At 41.0% G+C, this 13,139-nt stretch overlaps 1 protein-coding gene and 1 pseudogene across 1 annotated transcript in view; both read right to left on the bottom strand.

Moving 5' to 3' along the window:
* Window positions 1–13,139, bottom strand: part of TRIP4 (thyroid hormone receptor interactor 4) — a 68,361-nt gene that overhangs the window by 36,427 nt on the left and 18,795 nt on the right. The window contains exons 7-8 of the mRNA XM_067750217.1: window positions 11,588–11,803; window positions 7,530–7,656 (exon numbers count right to left, since the gene is read on the bottom strand). Coding sequence (XP_067606318.1) covers window positions 7,530–7,656; window positions 11,588–11,803 — 343 coding nt within the window. The remainder of the gene's footprint in view (window positions 1–7,529; window positions 7,657–11,587; window positions 11,804–13,139) is intronic.
* Window positions 350–7,491, bottom strand: LOC137230559 (eukaryotic translation initiation factor 4B pseudogene; annotated as a pseudogene).

Below are 13,139 nucleotides of genomic sequence, written 5' to 3'. Positions count from 1 at the left end.
GTAACATTTCTTCCAGAGCAAGAAGATTGAGTGCTCTGAAAATTATTTTTTTTTAAAAAAAGGCTCTATTAGGATGATGAGGTTTAGAGTTAGGTGTGTTAATTTTTTGATGTTTTATTTAATTATTTATAGGGAAAACAAAAATACTAGAATGGTAGTCTAGAGACTCCAAGCAATCATTTAATCCCTAAAGGTTTCAGTTTTCTCAACTGTAAAATGATGGAGTTGGACTAAATGAATCTCTAAGAATCTTTCTGCAATAAAATTTTATGACTGTAATCAATTGTGTCATAGCTTAAAAAAACCACACAAACATTTACTATTTAACTCAGTATATGTGAAAAGCATATAAAGTAGGGAGACATATAAAATATAAAAAAGATATGGTTCTTGCTTTCAAGGAACTTACAATCCTACGAGAAGACAGACACATAAATAACTACCCAAAACATAAAGCAGATTTAAGTAAATACTACACAGGGATTTAAGTCCTTAAGCAGGAACACAGAGGCAGAACTGATCTATTACAGGGGAAATAGGTGATTTCATAAAACTGTTGGCGTATGAACAATCCCGAGGCCCAAATTGTCTGTTCTATCTCTATTACAGTTCTTGTTTATACTACCTGTTTTTCTACTTCACAGCTACTTTCCTAACTTAATCTTACTGTCTTTCAATAACACTATATTAGAGCCTGCTAACTAGTCTCATCTCCATTTTTAGCCTCTAAGTAACTCTCTACTGCCTTACTAACGGCAACACTAAATTGGGCCCTCATCATCTTCCCACTGTGCTACCTCAATAACCTGTTTTTTGGTCACGTGGCATGTGCGATCTTAGTTCTCCGACCAGGGATCAAACCTGTGTCCCTTGCACGGGAAGCGTGGATTCTTAACCACTGGACCACCAGGGAAGTCCCTACTGCAATAATCTTCCTAGCAATTTCCCTGCTTCTGTCTTAGTCTTCCCTCTAATCCATTCTCTACATAGGCACGGAAGTCATGCCAATTGTCTGCTAAAGTTCTTCAAGGACTCTTCCTTGCCTACTGTAGAATAAAACTAAACTCCTTAGCATGAGACATAAGGACTTTCATGGTAAGATGTTACCTGCTATACTGGGTTGAGTAGCATCTGTCCCAAATTTATGTCCTCCCAGAACCTGTGAAATTGACCTTATTTGGAAACAGATGTAATCAAGTTAAGATAAAGTCATACTGGATTAGGGTGGACACCAATCCAGTGACTGATATCCATATAAAAGGAGAAAACACACAGAGACAAAGACATACAGGGAAAAAGTCCATGAAAAGACAAAGGCAGAGTAAAGTTACGCAGCTATAAACCAAGGGATGCCTGGGGCCATCAGAACCTCAAAGAGGCAAGGAAGCGTTCTCCCATAGACATTCGGAGGGAGTATGGCCCTGCCAACACCTTGACTTCAGTGTTGAGAACTGTGAGAGAATAAATTTGTTGTCTTAAGCCAACCAGTTGTGGTATTTTGTTATGGCTGCCCTAGGAAACTAATACACTTACTAGTGCAGTTTAATTTCTAACAGTACTTAATTACTTGTGGTTCTCCCAACCTACGATGCTCTCAAGCTGCTAAGCCTTTCTACATGTTATACCACCTACCTAGAATTCCCTCCCCAAATTTGTCTGCTTGGAAATTCCTATTCATCCCTTAAGTCTCCTCTCAAAAACCATTTCTTTTGTGACTCCTCTGTGAGTTTATAATCTCTCTCCTAAACTCCTACTGTATCCATGACATGTGTCTATCATAGCAATTATCTTAAGGAACTGAAATTCTTTGTATTCAAACACATCTTCCCACTAAATTTGAAGTCCTTAAAAACTTTAAGGGCTCTTACCTTTTAATTTCCCAGCACCTAGTAAAGAACCTGGCATGTATACAGTGCTGAATGAGTATCTCCAGTCAAACTCCCTAAAGCACTGCTCTGATTGCATCTCTCTGCTCAAGAACATTCTATGATTCACATTTATTTACAAAGTAAAAATGTGAAATCTTCCTAGCTAAACACTTAACTCTTTAGTGATCTGACTCTATCTACCTAACTACTCCATTTCTCATGATAATCCCTTTTAAAATTATTTATTTATTTTATTTTGAACTTTAAAGATCAGATTTGTTTGGAGAAAACAAAAAACCCCACAACCTAAAGGATGGGATTTTACATCTCAAGACCTCTCCCAGGTATGAAGTCTATAGATTACAAATCACTTTCGTAGAAGATATTTTTGTACAAATTTTACATGTATTGAGGAGTGGGGTCATAAATGCCTGTTTGTTTTAACAGGGTGGCAGGGTAGAGGAATGGGGGGAAAAACAGCTTTTTTGGACACACATCTATTTGGAAGGAGCAGACATGAAGAGAGCAAACCCTACTTTTGCATCATCTATAGCAAATGGTTTAAAAAAATACCCTCTCAACCTTGGGTATCTCTAAAAGCCACTTCCTAGCTACTAGGCACTCCAAGCCAATTATTTAAAGTTACTTCACTTGGTATGTCTTTTATGTCCACTGGGTAAATGATTATTATGCTCACTGCTGCAGCACTCATAAACCAACACCCCTGCATGGCTGGACAGGGTCTAACCTAGGACTGATGCGAGAGGAGACCAAGATGTCTTTTCTCTGCAGGTACCAATATTGCCCGTAAGGACACCCTCTGTTGAGCTGACAGTACCAAGGTGCACATAAAAGCAAGCAAGTAAAGCTACTGTGTTGCAAGAGAAGCCAGGACCTTGTGAAATTGTTCTTCTCCTTTATCATTTATTCTCTCAAGGGATGCTAAAAAACAGAACCAAAAAAAACACACATTGGTCTAGGCCACATTATAAATCCAAACATTGGTGTGGGATTTCACTTGGAGATAAGGAAACTTTTGTTTTTTAAAAAGCTCCCCAAACCCCAATCAAGGCTGTAAGAAAGGCTCCCAATTTAACCAACCTCGCTTACCATCTAAGACTGGTAATTCTAAAGTTTTCTGAGGTGTCAAAGGGGTCAAAGTAGCAGGAGCATGAATGGCTGGAGGGAAGGAGTGAGTGTCAAAACATGAAGGAGCCAAGATTGGCTTGAGAAAAAGCAATGATGATTCCTCACTGAACAGCTCCCAGGGGCTCTAGAGAATGCTTAGGAGGTCAAGTATGTGACTTAAGCAGAAGCTGCCTGTGGGAAGGTAACAGGAAAGAGTAGCATGAGGAACATAAGACGATGACAAGAGTCTAAATTTTTAAAGCTTCAAGATTTCAACAGAATATGGATATATTTGAACTTTCAGAAGGGATAGTGTTTAAGAAAGGGTGAAACCACGACACATAAAAGACCTGGGAGGGGCTTCCCTGGTGGCGCAGTGGTTGAGAATCTGCCTGCTAATGCAGGGGACACAGGTTCAAGCCCTGGTCTGGGAGGATCCCACATGCCGCGGAGCAACTAGGCCCGTGAGCCACAACTACTGAGCCTGCGCGTCTGGAGCCTGTGCTCCGCAACAAGAGAGGCCGCGACAGTGAGAGGCCCGTGCACCACGATGAAGAGTGGCCCCCGCTTGCCACAACTAGAGAAAGCCCTTCCACAGAAACGAAGACCCAACACAGCAAAAATAAATAAATTAATTAATAAACTCCTACCCCCAACATCTTCTTTAAAAAAAAAAAGACCTGGGAATTCCCACAACCCCTAAGTGTTTCCTGCTCCAGGAGGTAAATGATTATGTGTTTACTGGAGGTCATACCATTTTCCCTATTACTGGTGCAAAATAATTCATCAAATCCCCAAGCTTCTTTTCAAACCATGATTTCCCCATTCATTCAGGTCACCAAACAGTCCTATTCTTCAGTGGCCTGTAGACTCACTCCCACCTAGCCTCCTGGGGGGTACAAATGAAGGAACTCCCCCATAGGCTGGCCCCAGTAACTCAGAATTAAATAAGAGGAGGGGCTGGCAGCCTCCTGGAGACTAAAACAACATCAGAGACTAAACCTGCCTTGCCGAGGACGGAGAATTTATTCAGATAATGTTTGAGAATTCATGAATGCCATAACTGGATGATAAGAATTAAAGGTAGAAACCTCACACTCTTCCTTATACCTGCCTGCTGCCCAACCAGATTCAAGACACTGCATCACTATCACTGCCATTTTGCTAAACGGAGGCCCCTAGGCACTAATCACACAGGCAACTGCACGTGTCATAAAAACGCACCACAACTTTAAACGTCAGCATTAAAGGCTGTACGTCTCTCTCTGGCTACACTGGTGAGTCTCCAGTTAGTTCAATACTTTAAAGGCTGCCGCAGCATGCAAAAGAATTTCATTTTGTTTCTTTTATAAAAAAAAAAAAAGTTAAGAAAGGTCTCCAGGAGACGGTGAGTTTTATTTTGTCTTGTCTGGATGGAGGTTTGATTTGCTCTCGAATGTTCCAGGGTGGTGAGAGACTAGGAGAAAGCACAGAATGCAGAGGTCTATTCGGTGTAATCTCCCTCATTTTCATCTTCACCATCAATGGCAAGAGCAGCATACTTGCTTGCAGAACTGAACTTAGAGGCTGGATTTTCTTCAGCTTTCTTTGGCTCAGGTGCAGATCTGGAGTCTTGATCCTTTTTGCCATCTTTCCTATCTGACTCCTTCCAGTGGTCTTTGTTCCCTCCATCTCTTGGACCACGGCTGGAATTTCCACTTTGGGCTTTTGGGGCACTCACCCCATCTACTTTATTTTCATCTTTCCTTACTGGTCCTTCCTCAGATGGTTGAGCTGGAACTACTTTCCCTCCACCACTTGTAGGGGACTGCTGCTCTGTGTCTGAGCTCTGAGATCAAGCAGGAGGGTTAGAACTTCGCTTCATCCAAGCATTCTCCTTCGGTGGAGGGGCTGGCATAACCTTTAGAGGCTGTTCGGATTTGGGAGGCTTAGAAGTTGGAGACAGACAGTCTTCCTCTTTATTGGGTGTTTCATTTTCTAGAGACTTCTCAGTCTTTCATGCATTTCTGCCAGATGTGGCTGAGGTCCCCATCTGTGATGACTCACTTCCTGTCCTCGACCGTTCCCGTTCCTGAGTTTCTTCACTTCACCAGCTTGGGTGTCTCTCCCGAGGCCGTCGTTCTAGTTTTGGCTCATCCAGCTGACGCTGCGGTTTCTCCTATTCCTTCTGTAGCCACTCTTCTACTTCTCGTTCTCTAGCAGCTGTGTCAACAGGCTTTGCCCCTCCAAAGATAGAGGCTGCTCGACTGGACTGGGACGTGCTAGCAGTGGAATCATTTTCCTCAGGAGTACTATGAGGCTTTAGGTTCAGTTTGGGTCTTTGGGGGGGACCTCTATCATCACACCTATAATCATCCCAAGAGTAATCATCTCTGGAGCTCCATGACCGGTCATCTCATCTGTCATATCTGTCTTCACAGCGGTCCCCGCCTCCTCTGTAGTCGTCATCCCTACGGTACCCACTACCAAATGCTCTTCTGCCACTGCCTATCCTGGAATCGTAGCCTCTATCATAGTCTCTGCTGCCTTGGTCATCATAGCGATCTCAGCCCCCATATCAATCCATGTCCCGGCGTGGGCCATTAAGATAACTGTCCCGATACCCATCACGATATTGGTCTGAATCATAACGATCTGGATACTTGTCTCCAAAGCTATCATCACCTCTTCTAGGTGGGTAGTCATCAAAGCTGTAGCAGGACGGACCCTCCAGTCTGTATCTGTTTTGTCAGAATCCCAATTTCTATCTCAGCCAAAAGAACGATCATCCCTGTCTTTATCCTGTGCTTGATCAACAACGTCCACTCCAATTCTCCTGTTACCTAGAGACTCTTCATTGAGGCTCAGGGCACTGAGCAAGGAATCCAGGTCCTCAAACTCAGCATAACCAAAACCTTTCAACCCTCAGGATCACTGGGTTCACGTGGTAAACGCACTGCACTGATATTTAATCCTCTAAAGAATTCCTTAATGGAGTCTTCTGTCACATCATAGGGCAGGTTCCCTAGAAAAGCAGTGTAGGGTGGTGATTTGGTCAATATTGGGTTCCCAAGCAGCCCATGGAGCAGTGGGCAGAATGGAATGGTCAATTGGAGGTGCCCTATACACATCATCATCATTACTATGCCAAGTGGTTGAAACATCTCCTTCTAGGTCATCTGTTCCATCAGCCCACCTGACTGGTTTGGGGACATAGGTGCTTCCTCCACCAGTCCCTCTATCTTCAGCCAGGAAGTCTGTTACAGAGACAGTCTTCCCCTTCTTATTCTTCTTTTTTGCTGAGGCTGCCATGTTTGGAGAGGGAGAGAGAATGCAAAGGTTATTTATTTATTTGGTTGCTCCGGGACTTAGTTGCAGCAGGCTGGCTCTTTAGTTGCAGCTCGAGGGCTCCTTAGTTGTGGCTTGCTGGCTCCTTAGTTGCAGCATGTTGTCTCCTTAGTTGTGGCATGCACACTCTTAGTTGCAGCATCCATGTGGGATCTAGTTCCCTGAGTAGGGATCGAACCTGGGCCCCCTGCATTGGGAGTGTGGAGTCTTAACCACTTCGCCACCAAGGAAATCCCGATAATCCTTTTTATGAGTACTATCTTGGTAGTCTAAATTCACTATTCCCTATGTAGTTGATCCTTGAGCAACATGGGTTTGAGCTGTGTGGGTCCACTTATAAGTGGATTTTTTTCAATAGTAAATACTACAGAACTACATGATCAGCAGTTGGTTGAATCTGTAGATGTGGAACCTACTGTGGATGTGGAACTGCTTTACAGAGGGCCAGCTGTAATTAATACACAGATTTTCGACTAGGCAGAGGGCCAGTGCTCCCAACCCTCCCTTGCACTGTTTAACTGCATATATGTATATACGTGTTTGTGTGTGTATCCCACACCTTATTCCTATAGTTAATTCTGATTGGAATTTTTTTTCCCACCATCCCCAAACACCATTTTCTTGGATACCTACTTTTAAGGAATGCCAGCTTCCCTATAAAAGCCTCTTTTATTCCTCTCAACTGTCTTTCCCTCCTTTGGGTTTCCACTGTACTTTATTTATATTTCTATTAATATTAGAGCTGCCTATGTAATCTTTTCCTCTACTAGTCTATGCATTCTTTGAGGATAGAAGCAGTGTCTGGTTGATCACTTACTTCTGTGATTATACATATTAGATGCTCAAGGTACCTGATGGCAAAATGAATGACAACAATGAGTAAGTGAATTAATGTATTAATTTAAAACACCACACTATGGGACTACCCACATTCTATAAAAGATAGAGAAAGAACATTAACAAGAGGACCATGGGATTATTGTTTAAAATCTCTATAGTACTTAACAAAACCTTCTCTTGGGAAATGCTCAAATGATAACTTGTCACAAGTGCTGCAAAAAAACTGGAAAAATTGGGTCAGAGTATAAGATGGGTAGGAATACTGAGAGATCAGACTGGTATCTACAGCCTATGAAACAGGCACATTTGAAAGGAGAAATATCTGGGCCCAAACTTTTCCCATCATCAGAGCAAAGGTCCACTAACCTGGGGAGGCGACTGGTACAGGTTGGGATTCACCAGAAGTCCTAAAGGCTCTTCAGAAGATCTATCCAATTTGGTCGGTGGTTGGTTCAAGGTTCCATTGGCAAGGGCATGTATTGCCTCATCTAGTCTGTGATAACAAACAAAAGGATGCAATAATTGGTAATGTCCTATGCTAAGAATATCTTTATTTAGCACACACATAAAACTCTTCAACAGTAATAAAACTTGACACTCAAAGAGGGGTCCATGGATGACCTTCCCTGCTCCCCCTACCAACTTCCCCTTCTCTTCGCTCCAAGAACCCTAAGGAGTAGGAGTTGGTAGAAGTTCCAGAACACTAAGAAAATAGGTAGGGCACAAGACACTCATTCACCTCTTTAACAAGATTATTAGAAATGCCAAGATTAGAAAAGGTGCCTAGAAACAGTCTGACCCATAGAAGAGTATTCTATGGCAGCCTATTTCTCAACACCTTCAATTATTCTTCTGCCCACTCAGCAGTCCCTCTCCACTCTTCCACGCTGATCTGAAGTCTATCCTTGCTTCACTGCCCAAAACTTCTAAGGAGGCCCTATACCAGCCCAGTACAAAAGTACTTATTCCTTTCTCTGAAGTCCTGTAGCACTTACTATTTAAACAGTCATCAAATATACCCAATGTTATCCAGCGTCTATGGTGTTTGCTATGGATATTTGGCTCTCAACCTATAGAAGAATGTGATGATTTCATTTAAAGATTATGGAACTAACCCTACTGGTTAGTAAGAGATCATAGGTCTTGCAGGAACCATATCTTATTCTGCTCTACAGCTCTTCATTACTTGCTGCTGTACTCCATGTCCCTGACAGATGCTTGACAAATGTTTGTGGATGATGATTGTAAAGCACGATATAATGAAAAGCTTCTACTAGTAGGAAAGGCTGAACCTGACCTTGAATACAATTAAAGAGATATTTGTTAGGAACCTCTTATACACAAGGCAACTTAAAAGGAGAGGAGGACAGGGCTCCTGCCTTCAGGAAGCTTTAAATCCAAGTGGCAAGTTTAAGACAGCTATAAAGATGATAAACAAAACAGGAAGGATGCAATTATTACTGTAAGATAGATACAATCCATTTGGTGGTTATTATCCCATCATCCCATGTGTTGTACCAAGTACATTCAAAGGGGAGGTAGATATCTGAAAGGCAAAGATGGGAGGACGGATATCCAAAGTAAGGAAAAAGCAGAAACAAAGGCATGAACCAAAAAACAAAACAAAACAAGAACTTGAGGTAAGAGGCAAGTCTAAAATAGGATGGGGGGCTTCCCTGGTGGTGCAGTGGTTGAGAGTCCGCCTGCCAATGCAGGGGACACGGGTTCGTGCCCCAGTCCGGGAAGATCCCACATGCCGCGGAGTGGCTGGGCCTGTGAGCCCTGGCCATTGAGCCTGCGCGTCCGGAGCCTGTGCTCCGCCACGGGAGAGGCCACAACAGTGAGAGGCCACATACAGCAAAAAAATAAATAAATAAATAAAATAGGATGGGGATGATGGAATCTAAAGGAAGGAAATAGATTTGAGACCTAGTACACTGGTTAAGTATATCTAGAACTCTAGAATCTATGAAAGAAATAGTATAAATAGCTAATCAATATATTTTTAGAATGCTCAGACTTACTGGCACACAAGCAAAGCAAAGCAAAAAAAAGTGAATAAAAATTATGATGAAATACCATTTTTCCTGTATCAGAATGGCAAATGTATTTTTTTAATTGTTGAGAAAGAGATGAAGAAACTAGCATCTAGGCACCTGGTGTCAAAAAGTCAAAAAATATGCACAATTTAATTTTTGAGATACTGTCCGATTTCACTTCTAAAAGGCTGCACCATTTTTTATTGAACATAAAAATGATTTTTCTTACACATAAAAATGATTTTTCTTACTATAAAAGCAATCAATGTTTATTACAGAAAAACTAGAAGATGCAAATTAATAGAAAGAAAATGAAAAATTCGTAAACCCATCACCCAGAAATAATTTTATTTTTTCTTTATATCTGTGTAGCATATATATAATAGTTAAAAACAAATTAATTATTTTGAAGCTAGTGGTAGAATTTGTTTTAGGGAGAGAATAACCTCTGATTAGGAAAATTCTGTGATGGATTTGCCACATATGAAAGAGAAAGACCGAGGACTGGACCGCGTAGAAAGCATTACTGTGTTCACCAATATCCAGTTTTCTGTGTGTGTGTGTGTGTGTGTGTGTGTGTGTGTGAGAGAGAGAGAGAGAGAGAGAGACAGAGACAGAGACAGAGACAGAGAGACAGAGAGATATGTATGCCATTTCCAAAACGTGGAGTGAGATCTCCACGTGCTTTCTTTTCAGTACTGTGCTAGAGCTAATATGTATATCTTTTCTCAACTCTGTTCAGTGACTTCATGTTGGTGACTTGAAATTGGCTGTGATGTAAATTTTTTTCAATAAACTTTATTTTTTAGAGCAGCTTTAGGTTCACAGAAAATCTGAATGGAAGGTTCAGAGACTTCCCATTTACCTCCTGCCCTCACATATGCACAGCCTCCCCCATCATCAGCTATCCCTCACTAGAGAGGTACATTTGTTATAATTAATCAATCTATATTGACACATCAGTATCACCAAAATCCATAGTTTCCATTTGGGTTCACTCTTGGTGTTGAGACTTGAACATTTTAATATTCCCGTCCTTAGTAAGAGGGCATATCCATTTTCCTACACTCAAAGATTATACAATATTATAAATTATAAATTTCAGACAATTTAATGATACATTATGTTTCAAAATGTGCATTTCCCTGATAAATAGCTGAGCATCTTTTCAAATGTTTATTGGCTATTTGTATTTCCTCACCTGTAAATTGTCTGTTCTTAGCCTTTGCCCATTTTTCTACTGGATGTGTCTTTTTAACTTGCAGCTCTTTATATACTATGGATATTGCTCTTTTGAACTGTTAAAACCGTTTAAAATGTTTTCTCTCAGTATTGTACTTCTTTATGTGATTTAAAATATCTTTGTCTTTTTGACTTCTGGGTTTTGTATCTTGCTTAGAAAGAACTTTATCATACCAGGACATTAACTATATTCTCCTAAATTTCTACTATTCTATTTCTTTCTGATCCTTTTATTTCTTTTGCATTTAACTCTTACTTTTCTTCTCTTTTTTTTTTTTTTTTTTGGCCACACCACTTGGCTTGCAGAATCTTACTTTCCCAACCAGGGATCAAAACCAGGGCCCCAGCAGTGGAAGCTTGGAGTCCTAACCACTAGACTGCCAGGAAATTCCCTTGCACGTAACATACATACATACATACATACATACATTCATTTATTTATTTCTCATTGTGGTGGCTTCTCCTCTTATGGAGCACAGGCTCTAGGCACATGGGCTTCAGTAGTTGTGGCATGCTGGCTCAGTAGTTGCGGCTCGCGGGCTCTAGAGCGCAGGTTCAGTAGTTGTGGCGCACGGGCTTCGCTGCTCCGCGGCATGTGGGATCTTCCAGAACCAGGGATCAAACCTGTGTCCCCTGCATTGGCAGGCGGATTCTTAACCACTGCACCACCAGGGAAGTCCCTGCATTTAACTCTTTAGTCAAACTTATTCTCACAGTATGCTTTGAGGTAGAGATCTAATGTAGATTTTTTTCAAAGCTGATGGACCATCATTTATTTAATCCTTCCCTTACTGTTTAGAAAAGTTTTACACAACTATAGACACACACCCATACACACACAATGCAGACGCATGGGTCTCTTCCCAGATTCTATTATATTTCATTCATCTATTCCTGTGCCCAAACTGTACCTCACTGTTTTAAAAACAGTTTTTTATAAAACTACAGTAGTTATCTAGTAGGTCAAGCGGCTCTCGCTGTTCAATTCCAAAATTTTCTTAGCTACTATTCCATGTTTCTACTCCAAATGAATATGTTGCTCTAAAAATTAACAAAAATAACAGACTCGTTAAAGGGGGGGGCAAATCCTTTACAGTTAAACTGCCCCCTTCTTTCAGACCCTTTCTGGTGTTGTCCACTTACTTGCTGTGATACTCAGTTAGAGGATTTTCATCTTCCATGATCTTCCTGCCTGCAAAGTCAATGGTGATCTTCTTCGAGAGCCGAGAGGCATGTCGAAATTCTCTCAGCTCCTCCTCTCGCTTCTGTAGGGCTTCCCGTTCAATTTTGGACAACCACTGGTTAGAATCACTGGCAAAGTAATCTGACTCATCATCAATGACATGGGTCCTTCGAATGCTAAGGAAAAAAAAAAGAACACATGGCAGTTAGGTCACCTGTTGACAAACAGGGACTTGATTACTGGGAAGCTGTTTCAAGTAGCTCACTCTTCTGCTGTCCTGAAGGTTATTATCTCAAATATAGATGCTCAAGAACGTTCCAAAACTAGGTCAAACTCTGCCTGATTTCCAGCTTCTGCATATACCTTATTCCCACTGCAGACTCAGCTCAGCTCTTAGAACGAATCTAACCCTTGGGGAGGAAAAGACACAGCACCAAAATCTATTGTCCTCCTATTTTCTTACTAGTCCAGCCCTCACCTTCTTATAACTGGGCTTATGTCTGATTTTGCCGCATCTGAGTTCATGTCTTGGCAGCTTACTCAATATCCTAGTCCTTCTACAATTGGGACCTAGACTATTCCTGCTAGGCCCAATTGCCGCTATTTCCCTTAGAAACTGGAGTTCCATCCTGGATTCTCAGTCCTATAAGCTTATTCTTAGGATATCTTTAATACTCTACTACTATATGTCAGTTTTCACCACCTCCCCCATCCCCACCCCAACCCTATCCCCAGTCCCTCATTTAACATATTTACAAGGGCCAAGTTCCAAGATATGACAATCAGGCCTATTTCTAAGATCATACCAACAAAGAAATTAACAACTAGAAGGAATCTTGATGATCCAACTCTCTCCTTCTACAGATAATAAACCTGGACGTCAAAGAAGTTAAGTGACTACTCCAAAATCATAAATCAGTCTCAACTGCATAATTAATAATTAGTATGATATATTCAGGCATAGTGAAATACTGAAATCAGATTCAGATTTCATTCTTTCAGGACTCAGCTGGAATTATAAAAGTTTTAAAGTGGACTAAGAGTGGTACTATACACAAACCTACATAATGAAATTGGCATCCTTAGAAACTCACCAGCATAAGGGCAACAATGCCAATAGGGAGAGACCCTTTTCCAGTTTCTGTTTATCAAAAAATGTACTCTATTTCTAATGATAAGTTTCACTGAGTAAGGATAAAAGTGATATTTAAGGATGAAGAGCAAATATTAGTCACAAACCTTGTGATGGGCTTATTAACGAAGAGCTTTCAAAGTATATCTCATGTATTCACAGCAAATGATTTGAAAGCAGCAGGTGTGTCTAACCAAAGGATTATAATGCTAGGAATAGACATATTCAGTTACCACAGTAAGAGATGCAGGGTCTTTCTAAGGATTCTCACATGGCCACTTGAGAAGTGAGCACGTAAGTCCTATTTAAACATTCTTTGCCACTAATTGGTCTTCAATACATATTTTTTCCAGAAGAAGAAAAAAATGAAAGAGAAAAAA

This window comes from Pseudorca crassidens, chromosome 1 (genome assembly GCF_039906515.1).
Source record: "Pseudorca crassidens isolate mPseCra1 chromosome 1, mPseCra1.hap1, whole genome shotgun sequence".
In the NCBI taxonomy this organism is placed as follows: Eukaryota; Metazoa; Chordata; class Mammalia; order Artiodactyla; family Delphinidae; genus Pseudorca; species Pseudorca crassidens.
This window is presented reverse-complemented; position numbering and strand designations above follow the sequence as displayed.